We start from the raw sequence: 24,198 nt of genomic DNA, 5'->3' as shown, positions 1-24,198 counted from the left end.
CAGCTTCGGGAATCATTTTGGGATGGAACGACAATCAAAGGGGATTTCTGAGCACTTAATGAGAGCAGAGCGCTGGACTAAGCGTTTGGGAGAATACAATATAACCGAGTTGGTAGATCCCTTCCCTGGTCCGCAGCGAACTGACAGTCTAGAGGGACGACGGTGATAATTATAACAATTATTATCATCGTGGCATCTGTTAAGTGCTTACGAGGTGCCGAGCACTGTCCTAAACGCTGGGGTAGATACCAGATCATCAGACTGAACTCAGCCCCTGGCCCACCTGGGGTTCGCAGTCTTAGTAGGAAGGAGAACGAGCACTGAATTGCCATTTTACAGATGAGGAAACCGAGGCACAAGAAAGTTAAACGACTTGCCCGAGGGTACAGAGCAGGTATGGGTCTGAGCTGGGATTAGAACCCAGATCTCCTGACTCAAGAAGCCATGCACTTTCCATTCCCAGCCCGATGCGCCTTCCACTAAGCCATGCCGAATCCATGAAAACTGTAAGACGTGGCGGAGGGAGAGTTTTTGTTCCTAACGAGTTAGACAAAATATACTACTTCAGGATTTTAAAATTAGCAAGCAACTAGTCTTAAAATAAAAGTACATGAATCAAAAATTGACCAAGACTCTCCCTAGAAAGGGAACATCCATATTAATGTGCTTTTCAGGTTTATCTTGAGAAGCAGCTTGCTTTTTAGTGGAAAGAACACGGGCCCGGGAATCAGAGGAACTGAGTTCTAATCCCAGCTCTGCCAGATAATAACGTTGGTACTTGTTAAGCGCTTACTCTGCGCAGAGCACCGTTCTAAGCGCTGGGGGAGATACAAGGTCATCAGGTTGTCCTAGGGGAGGCTCACAGTCTCCATCCCCATTTCACAGATGAGGGAACTGAGGCACAGAGAAGTCACTTGCCCACAGTCTCCTGCTGCGTGACCTCGGGCGAATCACTTAACTTCTCTGGGTCTCAGTTTCTTCAACTATAAACTGGAGATTTAAAACCTGTTCTCCCTCTTAGACTGAGAACTCCACGTGGAACAGGGACAGTGTTGTCTTCCCAAAAGCGTGGGAGAAGCAGCGTGGCTCAGGGGAAAGATCCGGGCTCGGGAGTCAGAGGTCATGGGTTCGAATCCCGGCTCGGCCACTTGTCAGCCGTGTGACTGTGGGCAAGTCACTTCACTTCTCTGTGCCTCAGTTACCTCATCTGTAAAATGGGGATGAAGACTGTGAGCCCCACGTGGGACAACCTGATTCCCCTGTGTCTACCCCAGCGCTTAGAACAGTGCTCGGCACATAGTGAGCACTTAACAAATACCAACATTATTATTATTATTATTAACTTCTCTGTGCTTCAGTTACCTCATCTGTAAAATGGGGCTTAACTGTGAGCCTCACGTGGGACAACCTGATTACCCTGTATCTATCCCAGCGCTTAGAACAGTGCTCTGCACATAGTAAGCGCTTAACAAATACCAACAATATTATTATTATTATTGTTCCCCTCTAGACCGTGAGCTTGTTATGGGCAAGGAATGTGTCTATCGCTGTACTGTGCTCTCCCAAGTGCTTAGTACAGTGCTCTGCACATAGTAAAGGCGTAATACATACGACTAACTTGGGGTGCTCCAGCGGTTACGGCAGTGCTTGACGCGTAGTAAGCGCTCAAATACCACAAAAAAAAAAAGAGAAGAAGCTAAAGACAGCCTCTTAATTCTAGGAATCACATCAAGAGTATCAGAAGAGCTTTAAGCACCTCCTGTTTCACTGGAATTGTTTCTTCTTGACAACACGCTTAATCCTAAAATAATAAAAGCCCACTCACACTAAGGATAGGTTTCGATATAGACCACAATCTTCCACAGGCTGTTCACAAAAGGACAGTCATCCTTGGAAAAGCAGTGTGGGCTAGTGGATGGAGCATGGGCCTGACAGAAAGACCTGCGTTCTAACCCCAGCTCCGTAACTCGTCCGCTGTGTGGACTTCTCTGTGCCTCAGTTCTCTCATCTGCAACCCGGGGATTAAGACCGTGGGCTCCGTGTGGGACGGGGACCGTATCCAACCTGATGAACAGGTATCTACCCCGGCGCTTAGCACAGTGGCTGGCACATAGTAAGCGCTTAACAAATACCATAAAAAAAAACCCTCACATATCCGCTGTTATGGGAATGTGACTGCGTCTACGTACGGATCCCTCATCAGGGGTATTATGAAACAAGAATGTTGTATTCGCCCCTACGAAGATTACTTCACCATGAAGAAAAGAGTGAGCACAAAAAGTCAATGAAGTCCTCCAGCTCAGACAGTTCGTACAACTAATATAGTGATACTGACACTAACATGTTGAGAAGGAGCGTGGCTTAGTGGAAAAAACCAGGGCTTCGGAGTCAGAGGTCGTGGGTTCTAATCTCGGCTCCGCCCTTATCAACTGTGTGACTTTGGGCAAGTCACTTCACTTCTCTGTGCCTCAGTTACCTCATTTGGAAAATGGGGATTAAGACGGTCAGCCCCAAGTGGGATAACCTTGATGACCTTAGAACAGTGCTTGGTACATAGTAAGCGCCTAACAGATACCATCATCATCATCACACAAAAAGTCTCAGCGGAAGACAATTACTACCAGCCACCGTTATACCGGAAGCTGAAAGAAAAATATTTATTCTCCCTTGAAGTACAAATAGTATCGGGAATCACTGCACCTCTGCTCAACGGAAATTCAAGTTACTCTTCGATACGGTGACCGTTTGAAATAGTCTCCTGCTGCCCCAGATCCGATCCCTTATTAGAAACCGTTAAAAAGCCTCACTCTGGTGGAGTCTTCCATTGTATTGCCGATTCTTAGCAAAAAATTTCCAAAACTGATTTCATTCCCCAGAGGTGGCTATAAAAGCAAGCCTTCAGAACCAGAGGGACATGGGCTTTGAATGCTAGTAAAAATATTCCTTTAAGAAAGTCAAAACCGATGCTACGAAAAGAACCGCTGTATTCTTCAAAATTAATATTAAAAAAAGTTGAAAAAGTCTTTTAAAACTGTACTCTTCTTCTAAACCCACCATTGGGTAAAAACGGACAGAGAGCCATTTCTCTATGCGAGAGATGGGTAGAGTCATTCAAAGTCTTCCCACAAAAGCCTTATCGCACTGCTACGTTTTCCTATTTCCATTTGTTCTGTAAACGGGAAAAAAGATTTCTAGGAATCTTAATCGCCACAGTTGCTCTAAAGCCTTTTTCAACTCTGCCCTATGCTTCAGGTCTGTCCCAGTATAAAACTGAGTGTTTTTAAGAAAATAATTTGGCTTCTGCTGTTCGGCTGTCAGTTCCACAAAGTACTTTATCTGCTGAAGTGATGTCAGGACAGAGGCATGGCTGTATGACACGCACATGGTAATGGGATCACATCACCAGTTCCATCGGGCCCCACCTTAAAAGGAGCCTTGGGCTGGAGTTTACCCAAGATGACACTTTCACCAGACAGGTCAGGGACGGAAAACTCCCCTACGACGGACTTTTACAGAAACGGAGGAAAAATAATACCTAAAATGCCTACTTCTCCCCCATCCCCTTCTTAACGTGGCTAATTTCGATTATTTCCTCACGCTAAAACCCGCGTGTGTACGTTGCTGAAGTTTTTTGTTTAATGCAGCTAAAGGTGAGTAACCATTTATCTCGAAGACTTTTTTTATTATTTTCATTGCGTAAATGATCTCCTTTGCCAAAGGTATAAAGTGCTGTTCCTTAACGATCAAATGATAACCTGGAAAACAAACACTGGAAAAATGAAAATTCTCTCATCATGACTCCTAACTGCACAGCCTTTCCTGATCTGTTGTTGAAGTAGTTTCGCAATTCAGAACCAAGGTTCAAGTCAAACACCAATGGACTCTGAAAACAAAATCCTGTCAAATAAAAGATGATACATTTTAAGCTTTTAAGGCTATATTCTGTGCCAAACAGTGGAAATAAACCCTTCCTAGAATGCTGTGAAAGTCCTTTTATTACGCTTGATGGAACTTTATAAAATGATTTAAGTTTCAGATAAACTCAACTACCCATTCCTGTTTACTTAACTACAATGAAGTAAATATTCAGTTAGATAAGCATGTCCCTCCTAACTTCCTTGCTATCATCATTTTTAACACAACTGGGGTAATTTTAAGAGAGAAAGGGAGGGTGAGTGGGGGGGGGGGGGGAATGGAGACAGGGAAAGCGAGAAAGAAAGAATAAGGATTTTTTTTCTTCCACTAATCATATTAAGGAACAAAGCGATCACACCTTGCACAAAGATTATCTTTTTAAGGGAAACTGCCTGACCTGGTAGAAAAAGCGGGGCCCTTCAGAGGACCTGAGTTCTTTTCCCGGTTCGGCCACTTGCTGTGTGACCTTGGACAAGTCACAGCATGGCTTAGTGAAAAGAGTTTGGGCTTGGGAGTCGGAGGACGTGGGTTCTAATCCTGGCTCCGCCACTTGTCTGCGGTGTGACCTCGGGTAAGCCACTTAACCTCTCTGGGCCTCAGTTACCTCATCTGTAAAATGGGGATGAAGACCGTGAGCCCCATGTAGGACAACCTGATAAGCTTGTATCTACCCCAGTGTGTGGAACAGTGCTCGGCGCATAGTAAGCGCTTAACAAATACCACCGTTATTACTTAACCTCTCTATGCCTTGGTTTCCTCAACTGTAAAATGGGGATTCAATACCTGTTCTCCTTCCTTCATAGACTGTGAGCCCCATGTGAGACAGGGAGTGGGTCTGATCTGATTAACTTGGATCCATTCCACTGCTGAGAAGAGTGCTTGATACGTAGGCAAGCATTTCAATACCATAAAAAAGCAAAATACTTAATCCTTTGCTTTCTAAAGATTACTGCCCTGTCTCCCTGGATTACACAGTTTCGAACACTAGATTGTAGCTCGAGGGCAGGAATCGTGCCTACTTCAATGTTCTATTCTTCGTAGCACTCAGTACAGTGCTCTGCACACAGCAAGTGCCCGATGAATACCATTAATTGAGTGACACGTGAGGATTGGTGAAATCCAAGTAGCCATCCACAGCAGTGTAAGGAAATAAGCACACCCTAAAGTGGTAGAAACCTTCGGAATTTAGGGACTTCGATAACTAATTCTTGCAATAGTCTGGTGAACTGTGCACAGAAACTTCTGAAGTCACTAGTGAGACATGAATTTTACTTGGGCACCAGACAGTATTATAAAGAGACAGCCGAGTATCGGAAGAACCTCGAAGGACGACAAACTCCCAACGTAGCGTATATGCTTTGCCCAAAGCCACGGGCATGCACAAAACCATTTCACCTTTTGGGGGGAAATGATGTTCGTTTAATTATGAAACGGCTTCCTATTCCAAATGTAACCAAAAAAATGGAGGACAGCAGAAGTGATTATTTACTAAAGCACGAGGCAATCGGGCAAAGATTGAAAAATTGCCATGCAAGTGGCGAAACGGCAAAAATCATGGGCAAGGAAGAGCCAATTCTGAAAACGGAGTAAAATTTATAGCACAGACAATGAGAATCTAAACATTCGCCACCTTCTGACCTGGCATGTTAGTTAAAAGGATGTAACGCTCTCCTACTTTATTTATTATGACAAACCTGAAATATCTAGTAGCTTCAAAACTTGGTGTTTACTTCAGAACACCCACTTCGTATCATACTACTCTTCGCTCATCTGTTATAAAACGTCAGTCGCATTTCTTGAGCCTTTAACGCGTGCAGATGTCTACTAAACACGCAGTAGTGTATTCTGCTGGATAAATGGTGCCATCGAATAACAGGCACATTTTAGTTTCAAGGCCCTTCTTTCTAAACCGACTGTCTTTTTTTTTTTTTTTACTGTCTCTTCTTTCTATACCGAGTATTCTCTGGCTCTTTCTTACCCAGCCTCCGACGGCTCTTACAGCAAGCCCGAGAACCAGGAATAGACCCCCTCCGGTTACGGTCTAACGTATCTTCGAACAGTCACTGCACGAGCTTCAAAGCGATACTCATCACATCACACCTTCCATGGGTGGGACGGGTGAGAAGAGTGAAGGAGGGCAGGATATCTACGTAACTACTCTACAGTGACCCGAAGAAGAGTTCGGCGAAACAGGGTGGACCGGAGCAAAACCCCAAACAAGACGGCTGAAGGACAACACCCTATCGGATCAGTTTAGAGTACGAAAGTTAGAAATGGAGTAACTATCTTAAGGACGGGAGCTTAAGCGAGATCATAACGTTGAGAGGGAGAAACGGCTATGGCACGGGAATGGTAATCCGCACGGCAAATGCAGGGGTGGAGCGGAGGGCAATTTCTCCAGGCACGCTGACGTGCTAGGGATCGTCGGTCACACGATGAACTTATCAGCCACACTTGACCAAACTGAGAAAAACCTCACCGTCAACAGTGTCACTGCCGAACCCGAATGCCGGCTATATATAGCAGATGAGGCATTCAAGAAATAACTGAGAAGACCGGCTGGAAAATTCTGCTGATGACAATTCAAGTCTTCTAAGCCTCTTACCTTAGTAAAATTATTCAGGTGGCCCAGCTTTCTCATATTTGATACTCCTTGCAACTTGGCCACATTTTGAAGAATCTCCCTCAAGTTATCATAGGGCTCTGTAAAAGAAGAGACGGTTAGTTTAAAATGGCAAAAAACCCCCAACTTTATTCAGACTTTTTTCCAAATTCCACACAATTGGGCACACTTCACCACACTGATATGGTATCAGTAAGCTATTAATACAGCATACGTATAATATACGCGAAGTCAGAGGACCTGGGTTCTAATCTCAGCTCCTCCACGTGTCTGCTGTGAGACCCTGGACAAGTCACTGACTTCTCTGCGCTTCAGTTACCTCATCTGTACAGTGGGGATTGAGACTGACCCACGTGGGACACGGACTGTGTCCAACCTGATTCATTTGTATCTACACCAGTGCCCGGGAAAGAGCAAGCACTTAAATGAAAAGCGGCATGGCATGGTGGATAGGACACGGGCCTGGGAGTCAGACGATCACGGGTTCTAATCCCGGCTCCGCCACTCGTCTGCTGTGTCAGTCGTCAACCTCATCGGTAAAATGGGGACTGAGACTGTGAGTCGCACATGGGCCGGGGACCGTGTCCAGCCCGATTTGCTTGTGTCGACCCCAGCGCTCTGTACAGTGTCTGGCACCTAGTGAGCACTTAAATACCATAATTATGAAACACCACAAAACAATCAATCAAATAAATAAATAAAATCGACTGCGGCCCGGAGAAAAACAGCGAGCACCTTTCCACAGGGGACGGCATTTGTGGGTATATCCCGCTTCGCACCATCAGCAGCACCTTCAGCCCTCTCCGCCTCCCACCCCCCTCAAGACCGCCGTGCTGACTCTTCACCAGGCCCCTCACGTCCCCCCTTCGGGGGTCCGCGATTCCAGCCTGTCTTGCCCCACCACAGCGGGAAGATCGGCCTTACCGGCGGCAGGAAGTCTTCCCAAATGTGACGGCATCACGAAGTCTACGGCGGTAGCCCCGGAGATCACTGTGGCTCTGACTGCCGGACTCAAAAACGCGGACAGGCCAAACCTCGACACCTCTAAGCGACTGCACCCTACTGTTTTTCTGATACTGTCTTTTTTGGTTGATTTTCTGTGCACCTGTCCTCGTCTCATGGAATTTTTATTGCTCCACCGCTGCTGATCAATCAGCGGTAACTGCTGAGCCCTTTCCGTCTTGTATTTATTTATGTTCTTCTTCGCTGTACAGTGTGTGTGTGCGCTGCTTGAAGACACTTGGGAGAGGACATTATAGCTGTTGGCAGACACGTTCCCTGCCCACAGGGAGTTTATAGTCTTCAGGGTCAGGGACTGGGTCTAATTCCCCGTCGGATACTCTTTCTCAGTTCTGTTCCCAGAGTAAATGCTTAAAAAAATACCACTACTATTACTACTACTGAACCTGTGTTCACTCTGTGAAAAACAATGTGTCCTGCACTGATCTTTTCAACCTTCTAGACCGTGAGCCCGTTGTTGGGCAGGGATTGTCTCTATTTGTTGGCGAACTGTACTTTCCAAGCGCTCAGTACCGTGCTCCGCACACAGTAAGCGCTCAATAAATACTACCGAATGAACGAACCACATCTGCACTGACAGATAAAAGTTTTCTGCTCAGCAGCATCACGCGCAAAGGACAACGCGCGCACCCAAATTCACCCTCTCCACCCATATACAATTAATTATTCCCACATGAAATTCCCCGTGCCTCAGTTTCCTCCCTTGTAAAACTGGGCTAAAATACCTTCTCTTCCCTCCTTAGACCGCGAGCCTTATCTGGGGCAGAGACTGCCGTGATTACCTTCTATCTACAGCGGCACGGTGTCTACGGCCTGACGCACAGGGACCTCTTAAATTACAATGACAGCTCGTGCCGGCCACGCTCAGGAGGCCAGACGTCAGCAGGGTTGGCCACGGCCTGGCCGTGAGGGATTTACGCAGCAACAGCGGCGGGAGAGATGACGGTGGCGGCGGCCGCTGAGCCGGGATGGTTCGGAAAGAGGAGGAGAAGGAAGAGAGGAAGAGACGGAGATTCCGGGGAGGCCGCTTTGACGGTCCCGAGCGCCGGACGACTGCGGAATCGTCGTCTTGCTCCACGGGGCGTCTTGTAACGTACGTGAATATGAGTAAATACTTATATTATCGTCTCTCTCTAGACTGTCCGCTCGTTGCGGGCAGGTTAACGTGTCTGCTAACTCTCCCGAGTGCTTCGTAGAGCGCTCTGCGCAGGGTGTGCTCAAGAAATACCATCGGTGGTTTGACTGATGGAGCAGGGGCTGACACAGACACCCCCCCGCCCTTCCAAGCTCTGGCCCCTCAGCCCCGGAGTCGAGCCCTGCGAGGACAGTGGCCCCGGGTCCAGCCACTCCTCTGAAGTCTGGGTGGTAGGGTGGGACAATAATAATAGTAATAATGGCATTAAAGCGCTTACTATGTGCAAAGCACTGTTCTGAGCGCTGGAGAGGATACAAGGTGATCAGGTTGTCCCACGTGGGGCTCACAATCTTAATTCCCATTTTACAGGTGAGGTAACCGAGGCACAGAGAAGGGAAGTGACTTGCCCGAAGTCATACAGGTGACAAGCGGCTGAGTCGGGATTTGAACCCATGACCTCCGACTCCCAAGCCCGTGCTCTTTCCACTGAGCCACGAGAGTGCCACCCTAACCCCCGGCACTTAGCTGTACAGCAACAGGTAGAGCTTGAAAGCCAACGTGGCCTAGTGGAAAATCATCCCGGGCCTGTGAGTCAGAGGACTTGGGTTCCAATCCCCGCTCTTCGACTTTATCTTCTGTATGACCTCGAGCAAGTCGCTTAATTTTTCTGGGCCTCCGATTCCTCATCTGTAAAACGGTAATTCGCTACTTGTTCTCCTTCCCCAACTGATCGGGATCCCAACGGGGGACAATCCCTGCCCAATCTGATTATCCTGTATCTACCCCAACACGCAGCACAGCGCTTGGGCACACATTAAGAACTCAATACCATTAATATTATCATTACAAATGATTGTGTATATCTCTATGATTCCATTTATCTATTTTGCTGGATCTGACCCCTGTCTACTTGTTTTGTTTTGTTATCCGTCTCTCCTTCTAGACTCCGAGCCTGTCGTTGGGTAAGGATTGTCTCTATCTGTCGCCAAACTGTACTTTCCAGGCTCTTAGTACAGTGCTCAATAAATACGACTGAATACAAATCCACCGCCTCCCAGTACTTTGCCAGCTGTGTGACCCTGGGCAAGTCACTTAACTTCTCTGTGCCTTCAGTTACCCCAGCTGTAAAATGGGGATTAAGGCTTTGAACCCCACTTGGGACAAACTGGTTATCTTGTATCTCCCCCAGCGCTTAGAACAGTGCTTGGCAGATAGTAAGCACTTAACCGATACCAACATTATTATCATTATTACCTCCCCTCTACCATACGACCAATCCTTCGGCTATTTTCATTCATTCGTTCGCTCGTATCTACTGAGTGCTTACTCTGTGCACAGCACGGCGCTAATCGCTTGGGACGGTACGATACGACAATAACGAGACATTCCCCGCCCACAACAAGCTTACGGTCTAGAAGAGGGGAGGCAGAGATTAATATAAATAAATCACAGATATGTACGCAAGTGCCGTAGGGCTGGGACGGGCGGGGATGGACAGAGGAGCAACTCGGAGAAGGGAGGCTGCTCAGGGAAGGCTCCCAGGAGGAGACGTGCCCTCAATAAAGCTTCGAAGAGGGGGAGAGTAATTGTCTGTCGGACTTGAGGAGGGAGAGCGTCCCGGGCCAGAAGCAGGATGTGGGTGAGGGGTTGGAGGCGAGACGGATGAGACGGAGGTAGAGTGAGAAGGTTAGCATTAGAGAAGCAAAGTGTGTGGGCTGGGGTGTAGAAGGAGAGCAGCGAGGGGAGGAAATAGTGTTGGTATTTGTTAAGCGCTTACTATGTGCAGAGCACTGTTCTAAACCCTTGGGGAGATACAGGGTCATCAGATTGTCCCACGTGAGGCTCACGGTCTTAATCCCCATTTCACAGATGAGGTCACCGAGGCCCAGAGAAGTGAAGTCACTGGCCCACAAACAGCTGACAAGTGGCAGAGCTGGGATTCGAACCCATGACTTCTGACTCCCAAACCCGGGCTCTTTCCACTGAGCCACGTTGCTAAGAGGGGGCAGGGTGATTGAGTGCTTTAAAGCCAGAGGTGAGGGCAACCACTGGCGTTTTCTGAGAAATGGGGAAAGACGCATCGTGGCGTAGGGGACAGAGCCCGGGACTGAGAGTCAAAGGGTCATGGGTTCTGAACCTGGATTCGCCACTTGTCTGCTGGGTGACCTTGGGAAAGTCACTACACTTGTCTGTGCCCAAGTTACCTCATCTGTAAAACAGGGACTGAAACTGCGAGCCCCACGTGGGACAGAGACTGCTTCCAACCCCATCTGCCTGCATCCACCCCAGAGCTTAGTACAGTGCGAAGAGCATAGTACGCACTTAACAGATTCCATAATAATGATAATAACTATTACTAAGTTATCAGGATTACATCCCAAATGTTTTGGTAGAAAAATGATCCAGGCGGATCCAGAGGGAAGTATTCATTCATTCATTCGATAGTATTTACCGAGCGCTATGTGCAGAGCACTGTACTAAGCGCTTGGAATACACAGTTCGGCAACAGATAGAGACAATCCCTGTCCAATGACGGGCTCACAGTCTAATAGGGGGAGACAGACGGACAGAAACAAGACAACATAATCACGATAAATAGAATCAAGGGGATGTACAGCTCATTAACGAAATAAATAGGGTAATAAAAATATACACAAATGAGCACAGTGCTGAGGGGAGGGGATGAGGAGCAGAGGGAAAAGGGGGCTTAGCTGAGGGGGAGAAAGGGGGAAGTATGGACTGGAATGGGGAGAGACGGGAGGCTGGGAGGTGAGCAAGGAGGCTGATACAGTAATCCAGCCGGGATAGGATGACTGATTGTATTAATGTGGTAAAGGTTTGGATGGAGAGGAAAGGGCAGATTTTAGCGATGTTGGGAAGGTGGAAATGACAGGCTTTGGTGACGGACTGAATATGTGGGCTAAATGAGAGAGAGGGGTCTAGGGTAACGCCAAGGTTACGGGCTTGTGAGACAGGAAGAATAGTGGTGCTGTCTACAGTGTTGGGAAAGGACAGGGTTCGGGTGGGAAAATAAGGAGTTCCAGGCTCCACATGGGTGGACTCCCAAGACGGAGGATCCTTAGAGATCCAGGAGAAGGAAGAAGATGGCAAGGAGCGGTGGGCTTTGATTTTGCCAATCAATGACAGGTCGCAGAAGTGGATCTTCTGCCTAACCAAGATGAGCTGCAAGCATTTCCTGTTAGCAGAAACTGATGGAGAAACCTTACAAGATCCAGAAAGACAAAGGAAGAGGATGTCAGGGAGCAGCGGGCTTTGAGTATGCTGAGCAATGACAGGTCACGGGAGTGGATCTTCACTGGATCTTCTGCCTGACTAACGAAGATAAACCGCAGGTGTTTCCTGTCGGCAGAAATTTTCAGGAAAGGAATTGGGAAGGCTGACTGGGGCAGCTGTGGGAAAATAAAGAAGTCCAGAGATACAAGCGGCATGGGCTCAGTGTGGCGGGTTCCTTACTAAAACCTCGTAGGAGGGAGCACGGATAAAATGTAGCCTCGGGGACATCGGTTGTGGATCACCATCGTCTCCGTTGCTGAACTGTACTTCCCAAGCGCTCGGTACAGTGCTCTGCACACAGTAAGCGCTCAATAAATACGGCCGAACGAACGAAAGCAATAAAAAACTGAAGTCGTATGAATATATTCTTTTCAGGAAGTTCCTAGCTAGCTACACTATTATTATTACCTTCATTACTTTTAATGATATTTGTTAAGCTCTTAACTTTGTGTCAAGCAATGTTCTAAACACCGGGGTACATACAAATTAATCAAGCTGGATACAGTCCCTGTTTCACATGGGGCTCACAATATAGGTAGGACTGAAGGACCGAATCTCCATTTTGTAGTTCAGCAAACTGATGCACCAAGAAGCAAAGTGTCTTGCCCTAGGTTGCACAACAGGTAAACGGCGGGAACCGGGATTAGAACCCAGGCCTCCGGCTCCCAGGCCTGTGCTTGACCCACTAGGCCAGGCTGCCTCCCGCTCCAGGTTGACACTAATCCCAATCCCAGAACTTGCTACCTAACTAAATTCTGACATTCGTCGTCAAATGCCGTCGTTTCTGACTCGGAGTGACTTTATGGATTTACAGGCATAGTTTTCTTGGTTAAAAAAAAAAAATATATATGCAAGTGGTTTATTGACACCGTCGTCCGGGCAGTAAAAACTTGAGTCTCAGCCACTGTCTTGGATCAACATTTTGGTCACTTGACCATCCGCCTATGACTCTTTCCCATGCCGCCGTTGCCCAGCACAGGCGAGTCGACTTTTGTCTCGCTTCGGCTTAGGCCTTTCCACTGTGGGTAACCCTGACGAGAGACTATCTCTCAGGGGTAGCTCTAAGCTTCAGTGGCAACTGCAAACTCTCCTGCTACGGTAAGGCGTTGATTTGGAGGAGAGAGTCCGACATTAGTCCTAAAGAAAGACCCATTAACTGAAACATGGGCTCTGGGCCAGGTCCTCCCGCGGACCTGGAACGCCCTCCCTCCTCACCTCCGCCAAACTAATTCTCTTCCCCTCTTCAAAACCCTACTTAAAGCTCACCTCCTTCAAGAGGCCTTCCCAGGCTGAGCTCCCCTTTTCCTTCTGCTCCCTCTACCCCCCCCCCCCCACCTCTCTGCAGCTAAACCCTCTTCTCCCCCTTTTCCCTCCGCTCCTCCCCGTCCCTTCCCATCCCCTCAGCACTGTACTCGTCCGCTCAACTGTATATATCTTCATCAGCCTATTTATTTTGTTCATGAGATGTACATCACCCTGATTCTATTTATTTGCTTTGTTTTAATGAGATGTTCTTCCCCTCGATTCTATTTATTGCCAACGTTCTTGTCTGTCCGTCTCCCCCGATTAGACTGTAGGCCCGTCAAAGGGCAGGGGCTGTCTCTATCTATTACCAATTTGTACATTCCAAGCGCTTACTACAGTGCTCTGCACATAGTAAGCGCTCAATAAATACTATTGAATACTATTGAATACTATTGAGGCTTAGGAATTCAGACCTTGGGCCCCGAGTCCCTCCAAACGTCAGGAAGCTGTGATCCTAAAGACTACATTTTACTGGCACCTCAGAAGAGTCCTCCATTAGATAAGTTCTTCGGCGAGCCTTGGGTTCAACTCGCAGGATTGCCATTTCGATCCACATGGCATTTGGTGAAAGCTGGACTTTACGGATGCGCGGTGGAGGAACTTTGGAGAAATCGAAGGTTGCTCCACCCATTTTTAAACCAGAAATCTTAGACAAAGGGAGAAGAGGGGTCAGAACAGATTAGATATTCACACGTCCCTAATTACGCAACCTCCAATAAACATATATATATATATATTTATATACACACACAAGTTAATTTCTGCATATACCTATAGATCTACAAACACACCCAAGTTTCCTTGGGAATGGGCCCGTTATTTGTGGCTCACATATTGAGGAAGCTGGAGTAGAAAGCGAACGGTTGAAGATGGTAGTCGGGGAGGGAAGAAGGGGGAAAGCGTTTCGGTAAGGTACAGTGGGATGGGGTCGGAAGTGGAGGGGGTAAGTTATGAAAAGAAGCTGGAGATCTCCTCTTGAGACACCGCTCGGAAAGATGGGAGAGTCAGAGAGACAAAATTTCTCCACCAACTATATGCAGCGTATTCCTCGACTATCATATTTTAGTAACGGGAGAGGAAAACAATGCCGTAGTTACAGTATATCTCAAACTGCTCTCAATTTCCACTCTCATTTCTTGTTGGGGCCAGGTTTTGGATGAGCTAGAGACCACAGAGGAACCAGGTCGTTTTCACATTTGTCATGTGGTAAGAGGAACTGAACAATTCAATGCTTTTCAGCTCATATTTCCACTTGAATTACCCAAACTATCCCTGGCTGGCTATAAAAGAAGATCCCTGGCTTCTTCCTGGAAGCTGAGGCGGTATCCTGTATTAAACGATCGGACAGTCACTTAGATCTTCTGGTCCATCCAATGAGAATTCTTTTTGGCGTAGGCCTCAGTCCAGATGTTCAGCCCATTAGCGATCTTCTGTAAGGGTAACAGCATGAGGGCAAAATGCCATTTCAGCATCTTTAGCTGGAATTTTTAGCAACGCTTGCTCAAATTCTCCCTTCACTTCTCCGGACTGTACACCGTCCACTCATTAGGTGTTCTGCCCCGATAAGGAATGAGAACCCCTCACCCTGAATCACTCCCACTTGTTGTAGAAAAGTGACCTGTTTTGTTTCCTGCATCTTCTCACCTGATTTAACCCTGAGCCGCTTCCTTTCGATTTCCTCTTGCAGCTCACGGCAAACACTTAAGAGCACTGAACAGATCGAGGCAAGCAGACAATACCATGTTTAGAAGATAGTATCAAACCACATAGCTAGCAGCTTAATGGGAGTGGTTGTGGGCAAGCCACCGGCTAATTCTAGACACTCACGTGCCCCTTGGTGAACAGGCAATACCATGCAAACTCACCTCTAAACTGAAAGCCCGTCATGGGCAGGGGACGTCTCTGTTTATTACTATACGTACTCTCCCAAGTGCTCAGTACAGTGCTCTGCACACAGTAAGCGCTCAATAAATAAGATTCAGTGAATGAACCATACCAAAATGAATTCATTCTCTGAACTAAAATAAAGGGTGAAAATGATCTGACATCGCATTTTAGCATTTCCTGCCGAGAAAGCCAAACCCCAATAGGAAAACTTCAGGGCTAAAAATCTAGATGAAGGAATTATAGCAATAATTCATTCATTCCATCGTATTTATTGAGCACTTACTGTGTGCAGAGCACTGTACTAAGCGCTTGGGAGAGTACAACAATAAACAGATACATTCCCTGCCCACAACAAGCTAGACCATTTGTTCTTTAAAGGGGAAAACGATTCCTAGGATTCATAATTTCCAAAGCTGCTCTAAAGCTTTTTTTGAACTGTCGCCTTTGTTTCAGGTTTGTCACAATGTAAGATTGTTTTTAAGAAAATAACTTGGATTCTGTTGTTCAGCAGGCAGTCAGACACAGTACTGGTCTGCACAGTGCCATTTGGACTCAAAAGAGTAGAAGAGAGGTTCAACTACTTCTCTTACCACAACAAGTTATATCGGTGCAACTTCGGGGTGTTCAATTTTACTGCTGCATCATCTACTTCTCACTCCATTTTATTACAGAGAGGTGGCGTGGCGTAGTGGGCGGAGCCCGGGCCTGGGAGTCAGAAGGTCATGAGTTCTAATCCCAGTTCTGCCACTTGTCCGCTGTGTGACCTCGGGCAAGTCACATCACTTTTCTGGGCCTCAGTTACCTCAGCTGCAAAACGGGGCTCGAGAATGGGAGTCCCACGTGGGACAGGGACTGTGTCCAGCCTGATTTGCTTGTAATAATAATAATAATAATAATGTTGGTATTTGTTAAGCGCTCACTATGTGCAAACCACTGTTCTAAGCGCTGGGGGGATATAAGGTGATCAGGTTGTCCCACGTGGGGCTCACAGTCTTCGTCCCCATTTTCCAGATGAGGTAACGGAGGCCCAGAGAAGTTAAGTGACTTGCCCAAAGTCATACAGCTGACGAGTGGCGGAGCCAGGATTAGAACCCATGACCTCTGACTCCCAAGTCCGTGCTTAGTACATAATAAGTGCTTAATAAATACCATAATTATTATTATTATCTCCTCTTAGAAGAGTGCTTGGCACATAGTAAACGCTCAACAAATACCATAACTATGTGATTATTATTATTACAGTGCTTGGCATAGAGTAAGTGCTTAACAAATACCACTATTGTTATCACTACTACTACTAATAATCTGATCATTATACTTGTCAAACTATTAAGCTTCCATAGTGCCCTAACTAGTGGTCTAAAAATCTAAGAGTAAAATGCTAGTTGTCTTTGAAATACTTCACTGAAAAAATGACTCCCGAAAAAAATGGAATGGCTGAGAATTACTCCCACATGCGACTAATTCTGAACGAGAATTAAACTTTGAACAGCCTAAGCAACTCCTCCTGCCCAAGTACCGTGAAATGGGTACCTAAATCTTTTCAACTGGCAACTGGCAAACTAGCGCTTGGGATGAAAATTAAAATAGTCCTCGCTGCCGCCTTCCCCCGCCCCCCTTCCCCACCCCCAAACTTAACAAAAATGAATTACACGAAACTTGCATTTCTTTTTAAAATCTATTCTAGAACCTGAGGATTTGAGAGTATCTAAAGAATCCAAGTAAAATATTAGAATTCCCTGGACATAAGTTCATTTTACTCATTATTATTTATCGGTTAGAGAAGCAGTGTGGCCAAGTGGAAAAAGAGTAGGCCTGGCAGTCAGGAGGGCCTGGGTTCTAATCTTAGCTCTGCCACTTGTCTGCTGGGTGATCTTGGGCAAGTCACTTCATTTCTCTGTGCCTCAGTTGCCTCATCTGTAAAATGGGGATGAAAACTGTGAGCCCCAGGTGGGACTTGGATTGTGTTCACCTGATTATCTTGAATCTACCCCAGCGCTTAGTAAGTTTAACAAATACCATACAAAAAGAATAAAATTATATAAACATTCAGAAGCCTGACTTCCGGGGCCTAAGAGTACTTCCAAAGGGTTAGCAACTCTGCCATAAGTAAAGGGAATTAACTTTCTCAGAACAGTAGTAATGGAGAAGCAGCGTGGCTCGGCGGAAAGAGCCCGGGCTTGGGAGTCCAGAGGTCGTGGGCTCTAATCCCGGCTCTGCCACTTATCAGCTGTGTAACTTTGGGCAAGTCACTTAACTTCTCTGGGCCTCAGTTACCTCATCTGTAAAATGGGGATTAAGACTGTGAGCCCCACGTGGGACAAACTAATTACCTTGTATCTACCCAGCGCTTACAACGGTGCTTTGCACATAGTAAGCGCTTAACAAATACCAAAATTATTATTAAAAATTATCAGTCCTAGACTGTAAGTTCATTTTGGGCAGGGAATGAGTTTATCGTCATACTGTACTCTCCCAAGCGCTTAGAACAGTGCTCTGCACATAGTAAACACTCAATAAATATGACTGAATGAATAATGGTATTCACAGAGCACCCACTTGGTACTAAGCACTATTCCAAGCACAAATACATCTCCTGCACACAAGGAGATTACACTCTAACAGGGGAGCCAGACGTAAAATATTCCAAGTAGGATATTCCAAGTAAGAGAATCAGAATAAATTCTTGTAACATTGATTATTCCTAAGAGCAAGGACAGAAGAAGGATATAACCAAATAAGTAAATTCTAGAAGTGTCTGATGGGTGGATGTGACTGGGTTTGAGGAGTTAATCGGTGCAGGCTTATTGGAGGTGGGATTTTAAGAGGGCTCGGAACGAGGGGAGAAGCTGGGGTCTGTCAGCAATTAAGGGTGGGGGGGGGGCGAGGGAAGTCCAGGCCAGGGGAACAGGAGTGAGGGGATGGAGGTGAGAAAGTAGAGATTCCTTAACTATTCACTCCCACTAAGGCCCCTTAGTGATCTGAAAACTTTACTGCTCCTCCCAAGCTACTACACTTAAACCTTTGGAAAATTGGGTTAATTGTCAATTACTATAGCATGGCGGAAACAAGATGAGCCCCAAGTGGGACAGGGACTGTGTCTGACCTGATTATCTTGTATCTACCCCAGGGCTTCTACAGTACTCGTCCAGTAGTAAGCGCTTAACAGATACCATAATTGTTTTTATGATTATTACCCTTTTGGAGGTTGCAATGAAAATATTGACGAAATAGAGATAAAATGCCTTCGACTTTAGGGTCGTGGAATTTAGGCCGAAAAATTACTAACTACCCAAACTCCCGCCTTTAAGTGACCTGACGGTGTCAGAGATGACACTGGGGGATGTTGAGCACTTGGGAGGAGTAAGTGGCTGAAGGCGTAAAGGAGTAGAATTATCTTAACGATACATCTTATCCAAGGGATTCAGAGTCCAACCAAAAAGTCACCGGTGAGAAGAAAACGGGTAGTCTGGCCATTTAAACTTTTTTTTAACCGGCCCATCAGTTCCGCTGCTACTTGCACAGATCTTCTGATGAGACCGATCGTTTTCAACGGAAGCTCGGAATGCTTAATGACAGTGAAGAGATCCCTCCCGTCCAGGGTCAATTTAACCTATTTCCCCTCCTCTCACCTGCAACGGACGTAGAGAAAATTGGTCAGCATCCTCCTCCCTCCACACTCCTGAAACCACTCCTTAACAGCCCCTTCCCTTAGGGGAAACCGCCCTGGTTTCTCTTCCTTGAAGGGCGAACATTCTAACCTCTGAAGTCATTTCTGTCGTTTTTCTTTACACCAGGAGTGGGCAACTGGTTGAGCCCGAGGGCCACTTGAAATTGACGGGGCTGTGCAGACCGCACACTTGCAGTGCCGTGTGCCGGGTAACGGAGCCAGAAGTGTAGCAGCCACTCCTTCCTCGCCAATGTAATCGAAAACTTCCACAAGCCAAGGTTTCAAGGTCACCGCATCCGTGGCTGATCTGGAGCTAAGGAAGAACCGCCGTGGGTCACAGAGCCAAGCCAGGTTAAATCGACTGGCCGACTTTTGCTGAACCCCGCTCTAGACCCCCTCCGGTTGTCCAACATCCTTTTCCGAGCGCAGTGATCCAAACTGGAGACGGCACTCTAATAAGGATGTGATGCGTGCAGGGGTTGAGGAAGGTTACCCAGGCTGCCAGGCCAACTAAGAGTGAAACTCTTAAGTCCAGGAAGTCATCAGAGAAGCAAGGACCCTGCAGCTCCATTACCAACTCTGAGACGCTTTCTGCCAGGCAAGCTTCAAGGCTGCAATATAGCAAAGGGGGTGGAGGCCGGGGCGGGGAAGTGGAAAGCGAGAGAGATTACTTTATTAACAATTACAATTCGCTGACTCAAGTTCTGCTCTTTTCTGTCGGTTACTCTTCAGTTTCTTCTCCTGTTTCCATTCATTCAGTCAGTCGTATTTATGGAGCGCTTACTATGTGCGGAGCACTGTACTAAGCGCTTGGAATGTGCAGTTCGGCAACAGAGACAATCCCTGCCCAACGACGGGCTCACAGTCTAAACGGGGGCTGCAGTTTTCCAACTCATTAGCAGCCCGCAATAAGAGACGATCCTTTAAATGCCACTGTTTAAAAATCACATCATACCAGAGGGACACAAAGCCGACAGAAAGCATTCGGAATCTCTATTGAAAATTAAAATGCACTTATTTTCCCCTAAATTATTATTTTTCTCTGTGAATTAATTAAAAAGAACTCCAAAAGTCCCATTCAGGCCTGCCTACTGCGCATACAGGAGATCTTAAAGTGATTCACCATCCTCTAGAATACTTTCCAATCATTCTTCGGAGACTTATTCATTGGTCTCCAATCTCCTACTCGATTAAACATTCCCTGCATTACAAATCTAGCACTATTTTCTGCCACGGGATGACTGCGGAGTATTCGTGACAACTCTAAATTTACATTTACCCAAGATTTAGGGAGTTCACCTTAACGGACATATCACTTTGACCCCTGAATTGATCTCTGAACCCTTCCATTACTGTCTCTCCGGTCAGCAATTAATGGTATTTACTGAGCGTTTATTGTGTGCAGAGGGCTACCATCCCTGTGCTCAATTAATTTACAATCTACTGGGGGTGAGGACACTGCAATAAATTACAGACGGGGGTGACAACAGGGTCTACGTAAGGATAAGGATATGTACGGAAGAGCTGTGGTCATCTCTGACTTCAACAGACTAGAAATAGGTTACTATGTAGAGGAAAACAAAAAAACACAAACTGAGATGGAAAGGGGACAGGGAAGAGGGACAACTCAGTCTCCGTCTGGGGGAACCAGGCACTAAATGCAGTCTCTGTGCTCATATACACAAGGTCCAAAATTTAAGCCGGGAAGGACCTCAGTTGGAGAGTCAAAAGCAAGCTTTATTCGTTTCAGATGCGTTCCTCGATGAATACTGAAACTCAAATGAGCTTCCGATCTTAACGGCACTCCAAGAGCCAGTGCTGACTCCATTAACGAGAGCGCCTCAAATGCACAACCCTACATTTAACAAAGAATGCTGCTTGAAATAACCAATCATTTCTAGGATACGATTAATCAAACGATTCAAAATAAGCCGTCTGGCTACCAAAAATTAGTATGCAACAGAGGAATAACTGCAGGATTGACCCACCAGACAAACACTGCAGACGCATACCGAGCCAATTAACACGGAAGGAGAACCTGAACGGCAGTGTGGCTTACGATAAATGCTTTTAATATAATCAAAGTATCGCTAGATTCCGCACCTTGAAATTGATTTTATTATCGTGACGTTCCTTGACTTACCATCTTTCCAATCAAGTCTGTCCATACTGATAGGGAAACCGTTCGGTAGGTGAAATGGCCCATTATACGTTCGGTAGGTAAAATGGCCCATTATAAGCCAGGTTTGTTCACCCTATTATGACATCTTCAGAGTCGAAACCTAGTTTTTCTTCACTGAGGCTAACAGTCTCCATAAGCTTGGTAAAATTATGCGTGTGCCTCAGCTTCCTCATATTTGATACTCTTTGCTTTCCAGCTATCTCCCAAGAGGCAACCTCCTACCTGCTCCTTAAATCCACTCCCTCTCACCGCTTAAAATCATGTGCTGCCACTCTCCATAACTGTGGTATTTGTTAGGCGCTATGCGCCAAGCCCTGTACTAAGCACTAGGGCAGGCACAACCAGAATCAGGTCCCACAGACTAAGGTAGTAGGGAGAACAGGTATTGAATCTCTCTCTCTGTTGCCCCTCCCTCTCACTGTCTTCAATCTCTCATATTGCACTTGACAAAACTTTCCAAGCGCTTAGTACTGTGCTCTGAAGACAGTAAACGCTCAATAAATATGACTGAATGAAAAACAGTGTCCGTCATTAAAAAAGAGCCCTCTCGGCCACTTGGCCTCGCCCAGCTATCGTCACACCTCCGTCCTCTCGTTTCTATCCCAACTCGAAGAAAGGTCTTAATTTTCTCTCTCCTCGACCCTCGGCAGCCTGGCTTACGACCTCTTCATTCCACCACGATTCTTCTCTCCAAGGTGGTCGATGACTTCCGCGGTGTCACAGGCGAAGAATCCTTCCTCAGCCCCCTCCGTCTCTGTGCTGCCTCTGACCCCGTGGACCATCTCCCTGCCCCCGACGACTGTCAAGGCCTCAGTTCTGCTGATGGTTCGGTCCCCTCGTCTGTAAAATGGGGACTGAGGCTGTGAGCCCCACGGGGGACAGGGATTGTGTCCAACCCTATCTGCTTGTAACCACCCCAGCGCTTAGTACAGGGCCTGGCACACAGTAAGCACTTAAAAAATACAACTATTATTTTCGCCTCCTTCCTGTTCCCTTCTCTCGCTATTAGCTAACTCGCTGTCTTAATTCCTCCCAAGTCAACCTTCTAGCCATATCTTGCTCTTGACTCTCCGCCTCCAACCTCTCGCTCAGGCTGTTTCTTCAGCTTGGGGCTCCCTCCCTCCCCACATCCCAAGACAAGACTAAGACTCTCCCCACGTTCGAAACCCTCCTTAAATCCCACCTCCTCCAACAGGCTTTCCTGGACTCAATTCCCAGCACCCTAAGCTGTACTTTACCTTTGACCAACTCATTAATGAAATTATTTATACCCTCTTTAACACTCACGTATATATCGAGTCCTCTCATATATAAGTACATATACTCACGTATATACAGGTCTGCTCATTGATTTCCGACCTCTCTAGGTGTCGATATTTGTCTCCGCCTCCAAAGTCAGCTCCAGTAATGTTAATAATGATGATGATGGTATTTGTTAAGCGCTTACTATGAGCCAAGCACTTTTCTAAGCGCTGGGCGGGATACACGGTAATCAGGTTGACTCAATTTTAATCCCCATTTTACAGACGAGGTAACTGAGGCGCAGAGAAGTGCAGCGACTTGCTCAAAGTCACACAGCTGACAAGCGGCGGAGCCGGGATCAGAACCCACGACCTCTGACTCCATAGCCCGTGCTCCTTCCACTGAGCCACGCTGTTTCATTAGGATCTAAACTTTAGAGCACTCGACCAAGCTTACGGCACCCTACCAAAAATTCCACTACTATAGGGCTACATTTTTTTTGCTGTCATTTTGTTGTTTTCTTCAATTGTTTTAGCAGCTGTGAATTTCATGGAAAAGGGAAATGCTAGTCATAGATTTGAGGGAAGTGAGAGTTCTTCTACTCTTAAAAATACTGCAGGAAACTGGGTCCTGAAATCATCTTGGGTAAGAGGGAGAGATGATGTTAATGAAAGCTGGGGGTAGTTCGGAGTTAATTAATCAAACAATGCTTTTTAATGAGTGTTTACTGGGTGCAGAGATCTGCACTAAGCACTAGAGGAGAGTACACTACTGCTGAGTTAGTAGACAAGTTCCCTGCCCACAACAAGCTTGCAGTCTAGACGGGAAGACAGACATTAACGTAGACATTTATATAAAGAAACAGACCTTAATTGAATATAGCCCTAATTTATAAAACAAAAGAGACGATCTGAGATTAAGTGGGTTAAAATAAAGGGTGAGGAGAGTGGAAGGCAACAAACGAGGTGGAAAAAAAAAAATAGGTAACGACTAAGTGAAGCCCTTGAAACCCTGACCGAAGGAATTAAATCTAAAGCAAGGTATGTCAAGGAGCCCGAAGGAAGGCTTCACGTAACGGAACACAAAGCAGCATCAAAGATTTTGGACTAATTTAAGGATGAGGAGGGAGAACGCAGGAAGTTGATGAGAATGCAACAACGTCTACCGGAATTTGTATTGTTCTCTCTAGGACCTGGGAGAATTTAAGGAAACAAGCTGAAAAGAGAGACAAAATATTTAAATATCAAACAGGGCAAGAAAAATGTGATTTCCAAAAAAAAAAAAACAAAACCCAATCTCTAAAATCAAATAATTCCCTGCCGGAATTAAGAGGAAAGGGTGGAGCTGTCAAACCTCACAGAGTTGTAGTAATACTTACTCCTCCTTAAGCATAGGGATCATGTTTACCAACCCTATCGTATTGGACTCTCCCCAGCACTTAGTCGTACAGTGCTAAGCACACGGTCGTAACAGTGCTAAGCACACAGTACGTGCTCAATAAACGCCTTAATTGACTGAGTGTCTATTTCATGCTAGCCACTAGATTAGGCATTTGGGAAATTCAGAAAAAAGAGAAACTGTCCCAGCCCACAAGGAGCTGACATCTGAAGGGGAGACACCAAACATAAAAATATTTACAACTAGAGTGGCCAAAATAAATGAGCACACGCACGCAAGTGCTGAATACGGGTATAAATAAATTCCTAAGTGCTATAGGAACCAGCAGCAGAACCTGGGAATGAGCAGAAGAGAGAAATGTATCCAAGTTGACTGCAAGACTCAATTCCAGGGGCGGGGATGATTAAGATGCTTCCCAGAACGGCGGGCACGAAAGGTTTCGGAGGAATCTTCACCAAATTCTAACTCAGGCAGTGACGAGACATTCGTGTATCACATTTCCCCACTCTTCAAAAAGCTCCAACGGT

At 46.3% G+C, this 24,198-nt stretch overlaps 1 protein-coding gene and 1 long non-coding RNA gene across 5 annotated transcripts in view; one reads left to right on the top strand and one right to left on the bottom strand.

The window, feature by feature from the left end:
• RICTOR (RPTOR independent companion of MTOR complex 2) overlaps window positions 1–24,198 on the bottom strand; it is a 122,477-nt gene that overhangs the window by 67,679 nt on the left and 30,600 nt on the right. For 2 of the 4 annotated variants that reach the window (XM_029058980.2, XM_007667510.4), the window contains exons 1-2: window positions 7,463–7,753; window positions 6,521–6,618 (exon numbers count right to left, since the gene is read on the bottom strand). In XM_029058980.2, the coding sequence (XP_028914813.1) occupies window positions 6,521–6,618; window positions 7,463–7,658 (294 nt within the window). In that variant the 5' untranslated portion in view covers window positions 7,659–7,753. Of the gene's footprint in view, window positions 1–6,520; window positions 6,619–7,462; window positions 7,754–13,705; window positions 14,000–24,198 lie in introns of those variants that run through there. The other 2 variants (XM_029058983.2, XM_029058982.2) reach the window with 2 other exon arrangements.
• Window positions 18,665–19,550, top strand: LOC114809972. Its single transcript, XR_003757735.2, has 2 exons — window positions 18,665–18,835; window positions 18,977–19,550. It is a non-coding gene; the product is annotated as an uncharacterized LOC114809972 (long non-coding RNA).

The sequence above is a fragment of the Ornithorhynchus anatinus genome, chromosome 3, assembly GCF_004115215.2.
Source record: "Ornithorhynchus anatinus isolate Pmale09 chromosome 3, mOrnAna1.pri.v4, whole genome shotgun sequence".
Classification (NCBI taxonomy): Eukaryota; Metazoa; Chordata; class Mammalia; order Monotremata; family Ornithorhynchidae; genus Ornithorhynchus; species Ornithorhynchus anatinus.
Note: the sequence above shows the minus strand (reverse complement) of the source record. Positions and strands in the feature narration are given on the sequence as shown.